The following is a 21,402-nucleotide window of genomic DNA, read 5'->3' as shown; positions in this document are numbered from 1 at the left end:
AAGTGGGAGCTTCTCTCAGCTTATTTGGTTGAGAGAAGGTGAAAGTGAGGACTGCAGATGCTGGAGGTTAGAGTCGGGAGTGTGGTGCTGGAAAAGCACAGCAGGTCAGGCAGCATATGAGCAGGAAAATTGACGTTTCGGACAAAAGCCCTTCAACACATTGAGAGAAGGGGCTATGAGATGGATCGGCTAAATCCCATGACACTATGGTACAGAAAGACATTCAAATTGAGAGCACCAAAGGAATGTAGTGGTAGTAAGGGACAGTATCATGAGTGGGGATTGACTCTGTTCTCTGCAGCAAAGAGTACAAGTCCAGATGTCTGTACTGTCTGCCAGTCTCAGAGTCCAGGGATACCTGCTACAGTTGGAGAAGAACCCACAGTAGGAGAGGAAGGAGCCAGCTATCTGGTCCATGCAGGCATCAAGGAAAAAGAGGCTCTGCACAGGCAGGATGAGGAACAAGGCTCTAAGTTAAGCAACATAACTTCAAAGGTAATAATATCTGAATTATTAACAGAGTCATGTGCAAATTGGCATATGATAAATAAGATTAGATGAATGCATGATTTAAGGACTGGTGTGGGAGAAAAATCTTCCAATTTGTGAGGCACCAATACTGGGGAAAGTGGGATCTGTACCATTGGGACAGTCTACACTTGTACCTTACTGGTTCTGGTGTTCTTGTAAATCACCTAACTAGGGCTGTCGAGTGAGTTTTAAATAGTGGGGTCAAGGACCTAAATTTGGGAAGTTGTGGTGAATGAAAGAGTGAGAAAAGTACAACAGAGGAAGGAATTAATGTGGGAAATGATGAATAGACCATGACAGGAAGTGACAGAGAATGCAGACCTAATAGCAAACTGACGGAAAAAATGGAGGTCATAAAAATAATAAAAGGGACAAAACTTAGGGCACTCCATTCAAATGTTATCAGCATTTGAAATAAAACAGATGAACAGTTGTACAAATGGAGATAAATAAGTCCAACGTAATGGCCATAACTCTGATTTGGCTGCAGGAATATCTGGACTGGCACCTAAATTTGTAGGATATGTGACATTTAGGCAGGACAGAAAAAAAAAGGTGAAGGAGAGATATTAGCATAATAGAGGCAAGATCTAAATTCAGGAAACCAGGGTAGAGAAACAGTCGGGTAGAGATGAGGGGCGATAAAGGCAAAAGGGAATTGTCGGAATTGTGTACACGCCTCTTAACAGTAACAGTATGGTAGGACAAGGTATCAAAAAAGAAATAATAAGAATTTGTCAGCAGGGTACACTAATTATCATGGGGGACTTTAACGTACATATAAACTGGAAAGATCATATGTGGAAAAAGTAGTCATTAAATAATTTTGAGGGAATTTCTTAAATTAGCATGTTAGGGCACTGACAGAAAGCAAGCTATACTAGACCTGGTTTTGATCAATGAAATAAGATTAATTATTCACCTTCTCATGAAAGCACCTCTGGGTAGGAGCAACCATAATACAATTGAATTTTACATGCAGTTTGAGAGAGAAAAATGTGTGTCCAGGACTATCGTTTTGGATTTAAACAGAGGCAAAAATGATGGCATGGAAGCATAGCCAACAAAGGTGAACTGTAAGTTAGGTTAAGGTATAGGACAACAAAGACATGGTAGCAAACATTTGAGGAGATATGCCAGAAAATGCAGGATATATTCTAACAAATGAGAAATGTTCCAAAGGATGGATCCACCATCCATAGTTAACTAAAAATGTCAAAGGTGGCAAGAAACTCAAAGTAAAATCACAATTGGTGGCAGGTCAGAAGACTGGACAGAATATAAAACACAGAATTACTAAAAAAATTAATATTGAGGGAAAAATTAGAGTACAAGGGAAAGTTAGCCATGAATATATAAAAAGGGAAAGTTTTTCTAGCAATTTATAAAAAGAAAGAGTTAATAAAGTGTTAATAAAGTGTCCTTTAGAAAATGAATCTGGAGAATTAATAATGGAGAATGAAGAGTTGGCAAATGAATTTATCAAATATTTTGTATCATTCTTCATTGGAGAGGTTACAAGTAACATCCCAAAAATATTTGTAAATAGGAACTGAAGGAGAGAGACAAATTCAATTGGAACTATGAACAGTAAAGCATTCGACAAGGTTCCCCATGGGAGACTGATTAGCAAGGTTAGATCTCATGCAATACAGGGAGAACTAGCCATTTAGATACAGAACTGGCTCAAAAGGTAGAAGACAGAGGGTGGTGGTGGAGGGTTGTTTTTCAGACTGGCCATAACTCTGATTTGGCTGTGACCAGTGGAGAGCTACAAGGATCGGTGCTGGAGTTGCAGGTAGATAGGATAGTGAAGGCAGCGTTTGGTATGCTTTCCTTTATTGGTCAGAGTATTGAGTACAGGAGTTGGGAGGTCATGTTGCGGCTGTACAGGACATTGGTTAGGCCACTATTGGAATACTGCATGCAATTCTGGTCTCCTTCCTATCGGAAAGATGTGAAACTTGAAAGGGTTCAGAAAAGATTTACAAGGATGTTTGCCAGGGTTGCAGGATTTGAGCTATAGGGAGAGGCTGAACAGGCTGGGGACATTTACCCTGGAGCGTCGGAGGCTTGAGGGATGACCTTATAGAGGTTTACAAAATTATGAGGAGCATGGATAGGATAAATAGGTAAAGTATTTTCCCTGGGGTGGGGGAATCCAGAACGAGACGGCACAGGTTTAGGGTGAGAGGGGAAAGATATAGTTGCCTACGGGGCAACTTTTTCTCACTGAGGGTAGTACGTGTATGGAATGAGCTGCCAGAGGATGTGGTGGAGGCTGGTACAATTGCAACATTTAAGAGGCATTTGGATGGGTATATGAATAGGAAGGGTTTGGAGGGATATGGGCTGGGTGCTGGCAGGTGGGACTAGATTGGGTTTGGATATCTGGTCGGCATGGATGGGTTGGACCGAAGGGTCTGTTTCCATGCGGTACATCTCTATGACAATTCCCTGCCCCTAATAGATTTCGTCTTCGGGTCTTAAAAGTAGTAGTTAGTGAGATAGTTGGCCCAATGGTTTTAACTTTCTTTCGTCATCAGATTCAGGAGAGGTTATTTTACATTGGAAAATAGTTAGTGTAATTCCTTTATTCAAAACGGGAGGAGCGTGAAGCAGGAAACAGGCCAGTTAGTTTAATATCACTCAAAGGGAAAACATTAGAAGTTATTCTTAAATTCGTTATAACAGGATACTTGGAAAAATTCAAACTAATCAGACAGAGCCATCATGGTTTTGTCAAAGGGAAATCATGTTTAAATAATTTAATGGAGTTCTTTGAAGTAACTTGTGCTGTAGATAAAGAGAAACAGTAGACGTGTTGTGTGTGGACTTCCAGGGGGTATTTGATAAAGTGTATATCAAAGATTATTGCAGAAAATAGAACTGTAGGGGTAACATATTGGCATAGATAGAAATCTGACTGGCTAACAGGAAGCAGAGAGTAAGAATAAATCAGTCTTTTCCAGGGTGGCAGGATGTTACAGGTGATGTGCCACAAGTGTCAGTATTGGAGCCTCAACTCTTCACAACTTAGAGATGATTTGGATGAAGGGACTGAAGGTGCAGTAGCTAAAAGTGCTGATGACACAAGGAAACATAGGAGAGTAAGTTTTCAACAGGATATAAGAAGGGCCTGTGCCCTTCCTGAAGAAGGGCCTGTGCCCGAAACGTCGAATCTCCTGTTCCCTGGATGCTGCCTGACCTGCTGTGCTGTTCCAGCAATAAAGTTTCAACTTTGATCTCCAGCATCTGCAGACCTCACTTTCTCCTCCAACAGGATATAAGGAGCTTACAAAGTTCAGTGAGTGGACAATGATCTCGAAAACACAGTACAATGCGTCTAAGTATGAAATTGTCCATTCTGCAGAAAGAAGAAAATAAAAAATCTAAATGGTGAAAGTGTGCAGAGTTTGAGATGCAGAGTTTGAGATGCAGAGAGATCTGGGTGTCCTAATGCATGAATTGTAGAAGGGTCGGTATGCAGGTAAAGCAAGTAATCAGGCAAGCTGATAAAATGTTGTTTTATTGCAAGGAAAATTGAATGCAAGAGTAGAGAGGCTATTCTTCAATTATACAGGGCATTGGTGATACCACATCTGGAGTAATGTGTCTTTCCTCAAAAGGCACAGTGTTTGAATGTTTCTAAGTCAGAGGTAGATTGATTGTTACCATGGAAATGAAAACTAACTGGGATATGCAGGAATGTAAAGGCTGAAGTCAGATCAGCCAGGATCATACTGAATGGTGGAGCAGGTTTGAAGGGTGAGCGACCTACTCTTGTTCCTTGTTCATATATTTGTGGGATACAAGGTAACCCACATTGAACTGAGATAAGGGAATGCATCTTCACTCAGAGTAGTGAAGCTGTGGAATACTCTACCACAGAAGGCTGTGGAGGCCGAGTCACTGAATATTTTCAAGAAACAGTTTGAATTAATTTTAGATTTCAAATGCGTCAAGAAGTATGCAGTGAAAGCAGGAATATGGCATTGAGATAGAGGATCAGCCATTATCATATTGAATTGTGGAGCAGACTCAAAAGGCCAAATTGGACTACTCCTGCTCCTAATTTCAATGGTTCTATTAAACTAACCAACAGAGACAGTCTTAATGTTGAAAAATGTGGCACTCTAAAAGCACAGCAGATCAAGCAGCATCCAAGGTGCAGAATCGATGTTTCAGGCATAAGTCCTTCATCAGGAATGAGGGTGGGGGAGGGGGCTGAGAGATAAATAGAAGGGTAGGGGGAGAAGATAGCTGGGAATGTGATTGGTGAATGCAGGTGTGGGGTGATGATGATAGATTGGAGCAGATAAGTGGACAGGTAAGACAGTTCAAGAGGACGGTGCCAGGTTGGAGGGTTGGATCTGGGAGGAGGCGAGGAGGTGGGAAGATTTTAGGAAACTGATGAAGTTGACATTGATGCCGTGTGGTTGAAGGCACTGTTCCACAGGGCTGACCACTTCAAATTCCCCCTCCCACTCCCCCAAGGACAAGCAATAACTGGGCCTCCTCCATCACCAAATCCAAGCCACTCCATGACTGGAGGAAGAATGCCTCATCTTCAACCACATGGTATCTATGTTGATTTCACCAGTTTCCTCATCTCCCCTCCCCCACCTCATCCCAGATCCATCCCTCCAACTCTGTACTGCCCTCTTGAACTGTCCTACCTGTCCATCTTCCTTCCCACCTACCTGCTCTACTCTCCCCTCTGACCTATCACTATCACCCCCACCTACATCTACCTGTCACCTTCCCAGCTACCTGTCCCCAGCCCATTCTCCTATTTATCTCTCAGCCTCCTTTCCCTCTTCCCCATCCCCCCATTCACCCCCCCCCCCCCCCCCCCCGCCACTCCAAACATTCCTGATGAAGGGTTTATGCCCAAAATGTCAATTCTCGTGCGCCTTGGATGCTGCTTGACCTGCTGTGCTTTTCCAGTGCCACACTTTTCGACTCTGATCTCCAGCATCTGCAGTCGTCACTTTCTCCAGGAAAGGAATAATCTTGCCCCACTTGTCCACTCAGAACATGAGATTGTGAATATTACTGAAGCCAAAATGGCAGCCAATAGGAAGTTCAAACACAAGTATGTTTTTCTTTACCATCACAGGCAAGTTAGTTTTTAAAAGAAACTACAAAACTTCACACAACTGAATGCGTCCATTTTTTCATGCTATATCCCTCACCAGTTCAGATTGGATTGGCTTTTGCTTTGTGAAAACAAAATTTGAGCCATATCACATTTAAACAATTGGTATCCAAATGACTGATTAATATCATTCCAAGTTTGGTTCCAGGGCTCATACAATATCAAGTAAGCTGCATGGGAATCGTACATCTTCATAGGATTAAGAAAAAATCCTAGATAGCAGAGGATGCTGCCATCAGCAAATCTGTATCTGTCAGTGCTTTGAGCATGCAGGACGAGGTAATGTCCAGGCCCAGGATTGCAAGATATCATTGCTGCTCAGTCTTCAGCTCTTTCACCACTTACATGCATCAGTCCCAGGACTCACATTTTAATCAGTGGAAAGTGGCAGATTTCACATACCAAAGGAAGTCTGAAGTACAGTATATCCCATGACCATTCCAGTTAGTACATAACTGACTGGTTAACCAATATCTTTTCCCATTTTTGATGGAATTATTGTTGCCTTTAAAATTTAAGTGACTGTTAGAAAGGAAAACAGCAACAGGAAAATACAAAATGTTGTGGTTAATCCCTTCTCCCTCTGCACTAGTTTGGCACTTTTTTATGAAAAAGGCCAATAATCACTTGCAATTCTCAGTGATTATTTTTGTAGTATCTGAGGCAAGACCTAAAAATTTTAAAAGCAAAAATTTCCATGAACCTAATTCTTAAATGGATTTATTGCTTTGATCTGTCTAAGTGGAAGAGGGTGGAGAAGAAAACAAACTATTACTCACAACCTTATTTTAGTTGGGTCTGAGAACAAATGTAGAAACCGCACCCTTTTTATTAACCAAAAGGGCAATCAGATTAAAACATGAAAACACCATTCTCAACATCTCAATAAAAGCAATAAGTGTGGACAATAGAAATCTGAACCAAAAATACACATTGCTGGAGCAGCATCTGTCGAGAGAAAGCAGAGCCAATGTTCCATCTTTTGGTAACACCTTCTTCTCAACATCTCACTCTGCAACTAGAGTTTACAGACATGATGTAGATGTAACAGAGATCAAGTTTCTAATGCATTATCCATAAATGGTCTACAGTGAAAGTATAATTTGATAACTGAGCTGCACTCATTCCAGTTTTGCTCAAGAAAACTTTTGGATCCAAAATAATGTTTCAACAGTTAAGAAGAGGCAAACTTATTTTACTTCTGCACATTGAAGCATCAGCAATTGTGTAAAGCTGTCCAATCAGAAATGAAAAGAGTAAAATTTGATAACACAATACAGATTCAAGCTTTGTTGCTTCGCTGGTATAGCACAAGAATATAAACTGGCTAGCACCAAGGATCCTGACCCTGAGCACCACACAAGATATAAAGGATACTGGAAACTTGCCCCAGAAACTCCACGAGATTAAAAATTACCCACTCAGATTTAGATGACTTGTTGAATCGGGATTCCTGGCAAGTTCCATCCTGGTGCAATGCAGGTGGGTGAGAGGGACAGGTAAGTGGACGAATGCCTCAGGTAAGTGGAGAAAGAAAAACCAGATGTTGGGTCAGGCCAGGTGGTAAGGGCAGGGTCACTTAGGGAGTGTCGTTATGATAGGGTGGGAGCATGAAGAGTGTTCACTACTGAGCCGGGGGTTCAATTTAATTATTACCCCAGAGTTACAGTAGAATTTTAATCCTTTGACCTTTCTTGGATTATTCTTTAACTTTAACTTTAATTGGCTTTTTCAGAAGTAGGGGCATTTACCATTGAAATCTTCAGTTAACTGGACAATTCCTACTGAGTCATCTGTGTTGGGACACAACTCCAGTCTACAATGCCCCAATGACTATTTTGCCTTTGAAATACCTGAAGACAAAATAAATTAAGTTCTTTATTAGTTGTGCTCTATACAAAAGAGCACTTTTGCTTCTTTCTTTTCAATGCTTGAGGGCACTGTGACAACACAATAATCCTTATCTCAGAGAAAAGGCAGTTGTATTTCTTCTAACGTCGAGGCAGTTCTTTCAGTTCTGGTTTCAACTCTTAAGAAATAAACATTAATAGTGTACAGTCCAACCCTCAGGTGGTTCCAATCCTACCTGTTCCAATGTAAATAAAACATCTGTTGTGACATCTCTCCCATGGATTGATCAAGTTTACATTTTTGGCTTGCTCCTATTCTTTATTATTATGCTAGCCCAAAGGACCTTCCTCTGTAGAGCATCAAAATAAAGAGTGAAGCGCTGGAGCACCACTGAGTGAGTGGTGCACTGCTAGAGATTGAATTTTCAGATTGGACTTTAAACCAATGTATCTTTTTTGTTCTTTAAGGTGGACACAAAATATCCCATTTCACTATTTCAAAACAATTAGGGGATTTAATCCATGTACTGGCTAATATCTATTCCTTAATAAGTAATAAAATATAGCTCCTGTGGCAGCCTTCCATCATATAAAATTATGGTTTGAACTGTGATGATTAACTGTGTGTTAAACATTGCCAAGTATGGCTCAGGAACCCCATTCTGACATGGGAACCTTGTGTCATATGTGCTTTGGAGAAAGACAGTAGGATGAGAAGATGTATGATGCGCTGACCTATGTTTTCTCAAGGCCTTCTTCTCAGCCAGACAAGATATTCATTTCTGCTCATTAGTGCCGTTCCAAGCAGTCAGACTTCAGAGGTCATGACATCATCATTCTCCCAGCTATTAGTGTCATTGCTTGTCATTTTCATATCTTGGTACTCTTGATATCAAGAGTCCTGATAGCAAAGTTATGGATCTCCAATGGGTCTTCAGTATACAGCTCTCCCTAGTCTGCAAGGAGTAGTCAGAGGGCACAGCAGCATCACAGAGTGAGTATAAAACTAACTAGGGGACTCTACATTTAGAAGGATTGATAACATTCCTTGTGAGTGAGTTTTGAGAAGATTTGTAGCTCAGTTTGAGGTTCTGGATGTAGGTTTGCTCGTTGAGCTGGAAGGTTCGTTTCCAGACGTTTCGTCACCATGCTAGGCAATATCTTCAGTGGGCCTCTGAATGAAGCACTGGTGGTGTAGCCCACTTTCTATTTATATGTTTGGGTTGCCTAGGGTTGGTGATGTCATTTCCTGTGGTGACATCATTTCCTGTTCTTTTTCTCAGGGGGTGGTAAATGAGATCCAAATCAATGTGTTTGATTATAGAATTCTAGTTGAAATGCCATGCTTCTAGGAATTCTTGTTAGTCTCTCTGTTTGGCTTGTCCTGGGATGCATGTGTTGTCCCAGTCGAAGTGGTATCCTTCCTCATCCATATGTTAGGATACTAGTGAGGGTGGATTATGTCGGTTTGTGGCTAGTTGATGTTCATGTATCCTGGTGGCTAGCTTTCTGCCTGTTTATCAAATGTAGTATTTGTTATAGTTCTTGCAAGGTATGTAAATGACATTAGTTTTGCTTGTTGTCTGTATATTTGTACATAGCATTCTTTGTGAGCAGGATCAAGAGTCCTGCATAGCGTGTTGCCTGCCCGGTGCCAGGGTGAGGGGCATCTTTGACCTGTAGGAAAGGATATTGGAGCAGGAGGGTAAGGATTCCGTTGTTGTGGTCCACGTTGGAACAAACAACATAGGCAAGGCTCGGAAGGAGGACCTCTTTAGAAGTCATCAAGCACTAGGGATGAAATTAAGGAACATGTCCTCAAGGGTTATAATCTCTGGATTACTACCTGATCCATGTGCAAATTGGCGAAGGAATAAGAAAATTAGGGAAGTAAACATGTCACTAAAGGAGGATGTGGGAAAGAGGGATTCCATTTCATGGAGCGTTGGCATCAGTTTTGGAACAGGAGGGATCTGTACCATTGGGATGGTCTCCACCTGAACCGATCTAGAACCAGAGTTCTAGCAAAAAGGATAAATAGGATGGTCACGAGGACTTCAAACTAGTAACCTGGGGGGAAAGGAAGAGGAAAATGACAGGAAGTATAACGTTAAACAGAAAAGAAAGCAGCAGGTTAAGATGTGTGCAGGAGTGTTTAACTACATCAAAGACTATAAAGGAAGGAAAACTCAGGAGATATTATTAATGGAGATGTTAGAATTCAAAATGAAGGTATAAAAACTAGCATAAAGGCACTTTACGTGAATGCTCGCAGCATTCGAAACAAGGTAGATGAATTAATAACACAAATCACCGCAAATGAGAATGATTTAGTAGCCATTACGGAGACATGGTTGCAGGTTTGTCATAGTTGGGAATTAAATATCAAAACATATCAGAATAATGGAAGGACAGACAGGAAGATAAGGGATGTAGTGGAGCTCTGATACTTAAGGATGACATCAGGGTGGTAGCGAGAGATGATGTAGGTTCTATGGATCATAAGGTTGAATCCATTTGAGTGGAAATTAGAAATTCTAAGGAGAAAAAGTCACTGAAAGGCATAGTCTTTAGACTACCAAATAATATCACATTGGGACAGATAATAAACAAGGAAACAACTAATGCCTGTAAAAATGATACAGCAATTATCATGTGGAATTTTAATCTACATGTTGATTGGTCAAACCAGGTTGGTCAAGGCAGCCTTGAGGAATTCATTGAATATATCCCCGACAGTGTTCTTGAACAGTATGTAATGGAATCGATGAGGGAGCAAGCTATTCTGGATCTGGTCCTGTGTAATGAGGAATAATTAATGATCTCATAGTTAGGGATCCTCTTGGAAGGAGTGCTCACACTATGGTTGAATTTAGAATATAGGTAGAAAGTGAAAAGAACAAGTCGAATACTAGGGTCCTGTGCTTAAACAAAGGGGGATGAGAGAGGAGTAGATTGCAAGCAAAGACTTTATGGTGGGTCAGTTGATGAATATTGCAGAATTTTCAAAGCAAGTTTTCAAAGTGCTCAGCAAAAGTATATGTCAGTGAAAAGGAAGGACTTTAGGAAAAGGCGTGATCAGTCATGGACGTCGAAGGATATACATAAGACTATCAAACTGAAAGATAAAGCATACAAAGTGGCAAAGACAAGTGGAAAATTAGAAGATTAGGAAAGCTTTAAAAGTCAACAGAAAGCCATAAAAAAGCTACAAAGATAGATTATGAGAGTAAATTAGCTCAGAATGTGAAGACATCCAGCAAATGCTTCTACAAATATATAAAACGAAAAAGAATGGCTAAAGTAAACATTGGTCCTTTAGAGGATAAGAAGGAGGATTTAATAATGGAAAATGAGGAAATAGCCGAGAAATATAAAAGGTATTTTGTGTCAGTCTTCACAGTAGAGGACATGAATAACATGCCAGGAATTGATGACAAGGAGACAAAAGTAGGTGAGGACCTAGAAACAATCATTATCATAAAAGAGGTAGTGTTGGGCAAGCTAATGGAGCTAAAGGTAGACAAGTCTCCTGGCCGTTATGGTATGCATCCCAGGGTACTAAAAGAGATAGTGGGAGAAATAGCAAATGCACCTGTGGTAATTTGCCAAAATTCGCTGAACTCTGGGGCAATTCCAGCAGATTAGAAAACAACAAATGTGACATCACTGTTCACAAAAGGAGGTAGACAAAAGTTGGGGAATTACAAGCTAATAGGGGGGAGGCTAAATAAACTGGGGCTGTTTTGCCTGGAGTATTGGAGGCTGAGGGGTGACCTTATAGAGGTTTATATAATCATGAGGGGCACTAATAGGATAAATAGACAAGCTCTTTTCTCTGCAGTGGGTGATTCCAGAACTAGACGGCATAGGTTTCGGGTGAGAGGAGAAAGATTTGAAAGGGTCCGATGTGGCAGATTTTTCACGCAGAAGGTGGTGCGTGTGCGGAATGAGCTGCCAGAGGATGTGGTGGAGCCTGGTACAATTACAACATTTTAAAGACATCTGGATGGGTATATAAACAGGAAGAGTTCAAACGGATATGGGCCAAGTGCTAGCAAATAGGACTAGAATAATTTAGGATATCTGCTCAGCATGGACAAGTTGGACCAAAGGGTCTGTTTCCGTGTTGTACATCTCTATGATTCTAAATAGCAATGATGCGGAAAAGTCAGTGTTGGACTGGGGTGGACAAAGTTAAAAATCATACAACAAGTTAGTGAGTTTGCAGATGACACCAAAATTGGAGGTGTAGTGGACAGCAAAGAAGGTTACCTCAGATTACAACGGGATCTCGATCAGATCGGCCAGTGGGCTGAGAAGTGGCAGGTGGAGTTTAGTTTAGATAAATACGAGGTGCTGCATTTTGGGAAAGCAAATCTTAGCAGGACTAAAACACTTAATGGTAAGGTCCTAGGGAGTGTTGCTGAACAAAGAGACCTTGGAGTGCAGGTTCATAGCTCCTCGAAAGTGGAGTCAAAGTTAGATAGGATAGTGAAGAAGGCATTTGGTATGCTTTCCTTTATTGGTCAGAGTATTGAGTACAGGAGTTGGGAGGTCATGTTGCAGCTGTACAGTACATTGGTTAGGCCACTGTTGGAATATTGCATGCAATTCTGGTCTCCTTCCCATCGGAAAGATGTTGTGAAACCTGAAAGGGTTCAGAAAAGATTTACAAGGATGTTGCCAGGGTTGGAGGATTTGGGCGATAGGGAGAGGTTGAATAGGCTGGGGCTGTTTTCCCTGGAGCGCCAGAGGCTGAGGGGGTGACCTTATAGAGGTTTATAAAATCATGAGGGGCATGGATAGGATAAGTAGACAAAGTCTTTTCCCTGGGGTTGGGGAGTCCAGAACGAGAGGGTATAGGTTTAGGGTGAGGGTGGTACATGTATGGAATGAGCTGCCACAGGAACAGGTGGAGGCTGATCAATTGCAACATTAAAAGGCATCTGGATGGGTATATGAATAGGAGGGTTTTGGAGGGACATGGGCCAGGTGCTGTCAGATGGGACTAGATTGTTTCCATGCTGTACATCTCTATGACCAGGTTATAGTCCAACAGGTTTATTTGGAAACACTAGCTTTTGCAGCACTGCTCCTTCATCAGGTGGTTGTGGACTATAAGATCATAAGACTCAGAATCTAAATAGCAAGGCATCTCGACAGAAATTGTCCCATTGGGCAGACACAGGATGGGTTCATGAAAGGCAGGTCATGCTTAACGTATTTACTGCAATTCTATAAAGACAATACAAGCATGGTGGACAATGGGGACCCAGTACAGTCACAGAGTCATAGAGATGTACAGCACAGGAACAGACCCTTTAGTCCAACTCGTCTGTGCCAACCTGATATCCCAATCTAATCTAGTCCCATTTGCCAGCACTTGGCCCATATTCCTCTAAATCCTTCCAATTCATACACCTATCCAGATGAATTTAAATGTTGCAACAGTACTAGCCTCCACCACTTCCTCTGGCAGCTCATTCCATACACGTACCACCCTCTGTATGAAAAAGTTGCCCCTTCGGTGTCTTTTATATCTTTGCCCTCTCACCCTAAACCTGCTCCCTCTAGTTCTGGACTTCCCCACCCCAGGGAAAAGATCTTGTCGATTTATCCTATCCATGCCCCTCATGATTTGATAAGCCTCGATACAGTCACCCTGCAGCTTCCAACACCCCAGGAAAGCAGCCCCAGCCCATTCCGAGCTCGCCCTATAGCTCAAATCCTCCAACCTTGGCAACATCCTTAGAAATCTTTTCTGAACCCTTTCATCTTTCGTAACATTCTTCTGTTAGGAAGGAGACCAGAATTACACGCAATATTCCAAAAGCGATCTAACCAATGTCCTGTATAGCCACAACATGACCCCACAAATCCTATACTCAATGCTCTGAACAATAAAGGAAAGCACACCAAATGCCTTCTTCACTATCCTATCTACCTGCAGCTCTACTTTCAAGGAATTATGAACCTGCACTCCAAGGTCTCTTTGCTCAGCAACACTCTCTCGGACCTTACCATTAAGTGTATAAGTCCTACTCTGATTTGCATCACCTCGCATTTCTCAATTAAACTCCATCTGCCACTCCTCAGCCCATTAGCTCGTCTGATCAAGATCCCTTTGTACTCTGAGGTAACCTTCTTCACTGTCCACTACATCTCTAATCTTGGTGTTGTGTGCAAATGTACTAACTACAATGCCTATGTTCACATTTAAATCATTTACATAGGAGAGGTGGTACATCTGGATTTCCAGAAGGCATTCAATAAGGTGCCACACAAAAGATTTTTGCTGCAAAAGCTGGGGTTGGAGGGTTTGTGCTATAGGGAGAGGCTGAACAGGCTGGGGCTGTTTTCCGTGGAGCGCGGAGGCTGAGCAGTGACCTTATAGAGGTTTACAAAATTATGAGGGGCATGGATAGGATAAATAGACAAAGTCTTTTCCCTGGATTGGGGGAGTCCAGAACTAGAAGGCATAGGTTTAGGGTGAGAGGGGAAAGATATAAAAGAGACCTAAGGGGCAACTTTTTCACGCAGCGGGTGGTATGTGTATGGAATGAGCTGCCAGAGGAAGTGGTGGAGACTGGTACAATTGCAACATTTAAGAGGCATTTGGATGGGTATATGAATAGGAAGGGTTTGGAGAGATATGGGCCGGGTGCTGGCAGGTGGGACTAGATTGGGTTGGAATATCTGGTCGGCATGCGGGTTGGACCGAAGGGTCTGTTTCCATGCTGTACATCTCTATGACTTTGACTCTATAAAAGGTACATGGCCTTATAGGCAATGTATTAGAATGGACAGAGGATTGGTAAACCAGCGAGAAGCAAAGACTATGGGATAAACGATTCCTGAGGCGGTCAGTGACTAGTGGTGTGTCTCAGGGATCATATTGGGACCACAACTGTTTACAATTTATATGGTTAATTTGGAGTTGCGGACCATGTGTAGTGTGTTAAAGTTTGCGGACGACACGAAGATGAATAGTAGAACAAAATGTGCAGACGATTTTGAAAGTTTAGAGGTGTGTATAGATAGTTTAATTGAATGAACAAAGGTCTTGCCAGGTGGAGGACAGTGTTGATAAATGTGAAGTCATCCATTTTAGCAGGAATTACAGTAAAAAGGACTTTTATGTGAACAGCAAAAGATTGCAGCACGCTGCTGCGCAGAGACACCTGGGTGTCCTTGTTCATGAATCACAGATGTTGGTATGCAGGTACAACAGGTAATTAAGGTGGCAAATGGAATTTTGACCTTCATTGCTAAAGGGATTGAGTTTAAAAGCAAGGAGATTATGTTTCAGCTGTACAGGGTGCTGGTGAGGCCACACCTGGAGTACTACATGCAGATTTGGTTTCCTTATTGAGAAAGGATGTGCTGGCACGAGGTGGGGGGTGGGGGGTGCAGAGGAGGTTCACCAGGTTAATTCCAGAGTTCAGAGGGTTGGTTTATGAGGAGAGACTGATTAGACTGGAATTACAGTCTTTGGAATTTAGAAGAATGAGTGGGGGTCTTGTGGAAACATGTAAAATTATGAAGGAATAAGATAAAAGTAGGGAGGTTGTTTCCACTGGTGGGTAAAACTAGTACAAGAGGGCATAGCCTCAAAATCAGGGGAGCAGATTTAGGAGTAAATCAAGAAGGAAATTTTTCACCCAGAGAGTTGTCAATCTGTGGCATTCCCTGCACAGTGAAGTAGTCGAGGCTTCCTCATTTTAATGTTTTTAAACCTAAGAAAGATAATTTTTTGAACAGTAATGGAATTAAGGATTATGGTGATAGGGCAGGTAAGTGGAGCTGAGGGCACAAAAAGATCAGCCATGATGTTATTGAGTGGCGGAGTAGGCTCAAAAGGGCCAGATGGCCTACTACTGCTCCTGGTTTTTATGGTCATTGGTAAAGGTGGCTGAGCCAGAACAGATGTCATTGGCTTAGCAATCTGTTTATGCTGCTCTAGAACCTCTGCAATCAGTGACCTTGTCCTGCCAAAAGATCAAGGATACACCAAAGGTAGCAAAGGCAGAAAGTATTCAGCTTTTTGCCAACATAGTGTGGCCAGGTCTCACACTATAAAGGAGTGTGCTAAGGATTTGACAGATTCTCAGTTAGATTTCTATTGCATCATACTCTCACGCTCAGTCTGGACATAATAGTTGCACTGTAGTGATGCAGGCTTTAGGAGTTCAGACGCAAGCTCCTCCACTGTGGGCTTCTATATCCAGCCTTGCCATGTCACATAGGCTTAGAATGGTGTCTGGCGTTTCCTGAGCGGCAGCATTCTTATGGTGGGCTGTGTGAACGTTTAACATAGTGCATAAGGTGCCAGTCCAGCAAGCTGTGTCCTGGATTGCATTTAATCTCTTCAATGCTGCTAGAACTCCATTCATCCACACAAAGGGATGATATTCAATCACATTTCCTACTTATGTCATGGAGATGTGAACTGGCTTTGGGGAGTCAGAACATGAAGTAACTACCTGCAGAATTCCTAGCATGTGACCTGGTGTTGGAGCCAAAATATTTATATGACTGGTCCAGTTCAGTATCTAGTCTGTGGTAACTTCCAGGATGTTTATAGTTGGGGATTCAGCAAAGTAATGTCTTGAATCTCACGGACAGATTAGGGATAGTCAACATGGCTCTGTGTGTGGGAAATCACGTCTCACGAACTTGATTGAGTTTTTGAAGAAGAAACGAACAGGATTGATGAGGGCAGAGTGATGGACATGATCTATATCAGTAAGGCATTCGACAAGGTTCCTCACAGTAGACCAATTAGCAAGGTTAGATCTCATGGAATACAGGGACAACTAGCCATTTGGATACAGAACTGACTTCAAGGTAGAAAATAGAGGGTGATGGTGGAAGGTTGCTTTGCAGATTGGAGGCTTGTGACCAGTGGTGTGCCACAACTTACCTGCACACAACTGCAACCTACCTGCTCCACTGGGTCCTAGGTGGAATCACTTAACTCAAAGCAGTCAGAATCCTCTCTACCAGACTACTGGACCACTCAAATGTAAGAAACCTGTGAGGAAGCGGGGTAAGCGTGCTGGCCTCCTAGTAAGACTGAGACTATGCGATTTCAAGACGCCCCTTCCTAGTTTACTTCTAGCAAACATACAATCTCTGGAGAACAAGATGGATGAACTCAGATTGTGGCTCAGCTTCCAGCGTGGACTGCTGCGCACTCTGTTTCATAGAAATCTGGCTTAACCCATCCGTTTCCGACTGCGCACTCCAGGCTGATGGTTTTTCTATCTATCATATGGCCTGCACAGCGTCCTTGGGTAAGACAAAGGGTGGAGGGGTTTGCTTTTTAATCAACGACTTGTGGTGCATGGACACTGCAACCCTGGGCAGCCACTGCTCCCCACACCTTGAACTCCTCACCATCAAAGGCCCTGTTTATTGTGACTGGCGACTTCAATGCCTCGCCCTCATTTGAGGAACTCCGACCACAATGCAGTGCTTCTTCTCCCAGCTTACAGGCAAACGCTCAAGCAGGAGAACCCCTCGCTGATACAGGTCCAGTACTGGTTGGAGGAGACAGAGGATCAACTCTGGTGCTGCATGGAATCAACTGACTGGGCCAGGTTCAAAGAGTCCACAGGTACCTTGGACGAAAATGCCACTATCATCACAGATTTTATCAGCAAGTGTGTGGAGCATTGCATACTGAGGAAGTCAATCCAGGTGTTCCCCAACAGGAAACTTGGATGAATCAGGACATACAGAACCTGCTAACAGGCGTGAGGCCTTCAGATCAGGAGACCCACTCAAATATAAGGAGTCCAAGTATGGCCTTCGCAGAGCCATTAAGACAGCAAATAACCAATACCGATCCAAACTAGAGACCCAGACAGACACCCGGGAACTATGGCAAGGACTGAATGACATCACAGGTTCTAAAAAGAGACAGTGCAAGATAGCAGATGATGACATATCCCTCCCAGATTGTCTCAATGCCTTCTATGCTCGCTTTGAACAGAATTTCAGCAGAGAGGTAATACTTATTCCGACAAGTCCTAACGAACCTATCCCAACAGTCACTGCATCAGAGGGAAGATCAGTTTTTCTTTGTGTGAATCCACGGAAAGCGATGGGACCAGATGGAGTACCAGGCCGTGCACTCAGAGCATGCGCAGATCGACTGGCAGAGGTCTTCTCGGACATTTTCAATCTCTCCCTGTACTTGCCTGTTTCAAGACAGCCACTGTACTTGCCTGCTTCAAGACAGCCAACATCATCCCTGTGCCTCAGAAGGCTCATTCAGCATGTCTCAATGACTACCACCCAGTGGCTCTAACTTCAGTGGTCATGAAGTGCTTTGAAAAGCTGGTCATGGCATTAATGAACTCCAGCCTCCCCACTACTCTTGACCACTCCAATTTGCCTATTGGACCAACAGATCCACATCAGATGCCATATCACTTGCCCTTCACTCCTCCCTAGAACATCTTGACACCAAGAACAGCTACGTAAGATTCCTATCATTGACTATAGTTGAACCTTCAACACTATTTCCCTTCGAGACTGATTACTAAATTTAGTCATCCCGGACTAAGCCCCACTCAGTTTCCTGACCCACAGGCCACAATCAGTGAAGATTGGGGACAATATTTCATCGTCACTAACACTCAACACTGGAGGCCCCCAGGGGTGCGTACTCATGCCCTTCCTGTACTCACTGTATACCCATGACTGTGTTGCCAAATACCAGACTAATGCCATTTATACATTCGCTGATGACACCACCATAGTAGGTCGAATCTCAGATGGCCACGAAACAGATTACAGACGGGAGGTGGAAGATCTGGGAAAATGGTGTACTGAGAACCACCTAGCTCTCAATGCCAGCAAAACCATTATTGACTTTCGGCAGGATGTTACTCATGACCCCTACGTATTAACAGCACAGAGATGGAATGACTGGAGAGTGTCAAGCTCCTAGGAATGGTCATCCACAACAAGCTTTCTTGGACACTTCAGGTGGACGCACTGGTTACAAAGGCCCAACAACGTCTCTTCTTCCTCAAGCAGCTAAGGATATTTGGCATGATGGCGAATACCCTTGCCAATTTTTACAGATGCACCATCGAGAACATTCTGTCTGAATGTACCACTACCTGGTACGGCAACCGTACAGTTGTCATACGATTCAAGATCGGAGACGGTTACAGAGAGTGGTGAACAAAGCCCGGACAATCACAAAGGCCAACCTCCTATATACAGAATTCATCTACCAGGCCCGCTGTCAAGGAAAGCTGCCAGCAAACTCTTAACATTCACCTGTACCTGTGTTTTTGTTTTTGCTGCTGTTTACCTTTTATTTACTATCTATGCTACTTAACTATGTGATCTGCCTGTATTGCTCACAAGACAAAGATGTTCTCTGTGCCTCTGTACACATGACAATAAATTCAATTCAATTCAAGGATCGATACAGTGTCCACTGCTTTTCGTCATTTAAATAAATGATTTGGATGTAAACATAGAAAGTACAGTTAGTAAGTTTGGAGGTGTAGTGGATAGCGAAGAATGTTACCGCAGAGTACAATGGGATCTTGATCAGATGGGCCAATGGCCTGAGGTGAGGCATATGAATTTCAATAAATGTAAGGTATTGCATTTTGGAAATTAGATCAGTACTTATACACTTAATGGTAAGGTCATGGGAAATGTTGCTGAACAAACAGACCTTGGAGTACAGGTTCATTGTTCCTTGAAAGTGGAGTTGTAAGTAGATAGGATAGTGAAGGAAGCGTTTGTATGCTTTCCTTTCATGGTCAGAGCATTGAGTATACGATTTGGGAAGTCATGTTGCAGCTTTACAGGACATTAGTTTGGCCACTTTTGGAATATTGCATGCAATTCTGGTCTTCCTCCTATCGGAAGGATGTTGTGAAACTTGAAAGGCATCAGAGAAGATTTACAAAGATGTTGCCACGGCTGGAGGATTGGAGCTACAGGGAGAGGCTGAGGCTGTTTTCCTTGGAACGTCAGAGGCTGAGGGAGGACCTTGTAGGGGTTTATAAAATCATGAGGGGCATGGATAAAGTAAATAGACAAGCATTGGTTTAGGATGAAAGGAGAAAGATATAAAAGGGACCTAAGGGACAACCTTTTCACACAGACAGTTGTGCGTGTACGGAATGAGCTGCCAGAGGAAGTGGTGGAGGCTGGTACAATTACAGCATTTAAAAGGCATCTGGATGAATAGGAAAGGTTTAAAGGGATACAGGCCAAATGCTGGCAAATGGGACTCGATTTGTTTAGAATATCTGGTTGGCATGGATGAGTTGGACCAAAAGGTCTGTTTCCGTGCCATACATCTCTATGACTCTATGTCAGTGAGATTGATAAAGTGTCACTGAAACTGACAGAAGGCCGCTGAGACCCAACACCAATTGTTGATAACTGTACAACATTTCCTTTTTTGAAAGAATTGAGAAGAATGCCCATCTTCTCAGCCACATGACCAATTAATCTCTGTGAACATTTGGCACCAAATTTTGGTGCCTGGTTCCTCATTGTGAGAGGATAGATACCAAACTTTTACTATAGTGGCATTGATCAATAAGTCAGGGATGAAAAGGTAAAACTGTGTGGATTGCAAAATGTGGAGACTGTGTTTAATTTGTTTGTGCAATCGAGATGGAGTCACAGGCAAATGAGTCTGGGAACCCTGAGGAGACTGCAGGCCCAGTTAAAAACCCGTGTTCTCCAACCTGTTTTGCAGCAAATCGCCAATCATCTGTGGCAACAGCTCTCAAACCCCCAAGCTTTACCAACTAAAAGGATAAAAGCACTGGCATATGGGAACACCAACAACTTCAAGTACCCTGACTTGGAAAAGTATCACCCCTTCCATCATCTTCTTGGATCAAAGTCTTGAAATTCCCTCGCTAACAGCATTGAGGGGAGTGCCTTGGCATACAGATCGCTGGGAGTCAAGGTCGTAGCTTAACACCTTCTAAACAGAGTTTAGGGATGGGACAAAACATAATTGTCCTTGCCAACGACGCCCACATTGCATGAATGAATTAAAACAACATGTCAATCTGGCCAAGGTGCCAACCTTACTGTAGCCATCAAACCCCGCAAGCTGCACCAGATCACATCAAGAATAACAAATCTAGGGAAGGAAAGGGAAGGGAAGGGGGCTGAAGAATCAGAACAGATCAGCGCAGTTCAGATCACAGCACTTGGCTCTTCTTACCTGGTCCAGCGGCACATTGAAGCGGACACTGAGTGGGTGCAACAACCTGGAGCCCGTGGTTCGAAATGGAATGGTCGGCGGTTCTGCCATTCTACATGACTGTGAACACGCTGCCGCCCGAAAGAAAGAGCACCGGCACCGGCACCGGCACCTGGAAAGCCCTGATCGCGAACCGCTATCACCAGCTCCAGACTAGGCGCACGCCCTCCCCTCGCTGACAACCGCTCTCCTTCCGTTGGCGCGTGCGCGTCAAACCGCACCCATTCCCTGCCCCACCCACACTCACTACAACCCCGCCCCCTCCACGTCCTTGGCCACTGATTGGTTGCTCTGGTGGGCGGCATCCGCGCGGTTTGCGCGTTCCGATTGGCTGAGCGAGCTGTCACCCAGTCTCCCCTGGTTGAGGGTCGTCTTGTTTTAAATTTTGGTGCGGGCTCGAGGTCATCAACGTGTCCGTTGGAAAGCGCCTGGTAAAAGCAGTGAAGCGTTGGTTCACATGTAGTTTGACTGTGAAATAATGCGTTGTCTCGGCTCCGAAGTCTCTTAGCGAGAAGTTTGATGGCAAAGTATGTAGAAAGAAGCGGTTACAGAGGACGTACTAAAGTGGAGAGGTTCCAGGATTGAATATT

The 21,402-nt window shown here is 43.1% G+C and overlaps 1 protein-coding gene across 4 annotated transcripts in view; it reads right to left on the bottom strand.

Moving 5' to 3' along the window:
- Positions 1-20,958, bottom strand: part of mboat1 (membrane bound O-acyltransferase domain containing 1) — a 130,644-nt gene extending 109,686 nt beyond the window's left edge. For 3 of the 4 annotated variants that reach the window (XM_043719158.2, XM_043719160.2, XM_043719159.2), the window contains exon 1: positions 20,774-20,958. In XM_043719158.2, the coding sequence (XP_043575093.1) occupies positions 20,774-20,863 (90 nt within the window). In that variant the 5' untranslated portion in view covers positions 20,864-20,958. The remainder of the gene's footprint in view (positions 1-20,773) is intronic. The other variant, XM_043719161.2, reaches the window with a different exon arrangement.
- Positions 20,959-21,402: the final 444 nt, after the last annotated feature.

The sequence above is a fragment of the Chiloscyllium plagiosum genome, unplaced genomic scaffold (genome assembly GCF_037043375.1).
Source record: "Chiloscyllium plagiosum isolate Xiang-an unplaced genomic scaffold, Cpla_swu_hap1 HiC_scaffold_34, whole genome shotgun sequence".
In the NCBI taxonomy this organism is placed as follows: Eukaryota; Metazoa; Chordata; class Chondrichthyes; order Orectolobiformes; family Hemiscylliidae; genus Chiloscyllium; species Chiloscyllium plagiosum.
This window is presented reverse-complemented; position numbering and strand designations above follow the sequence as displayed.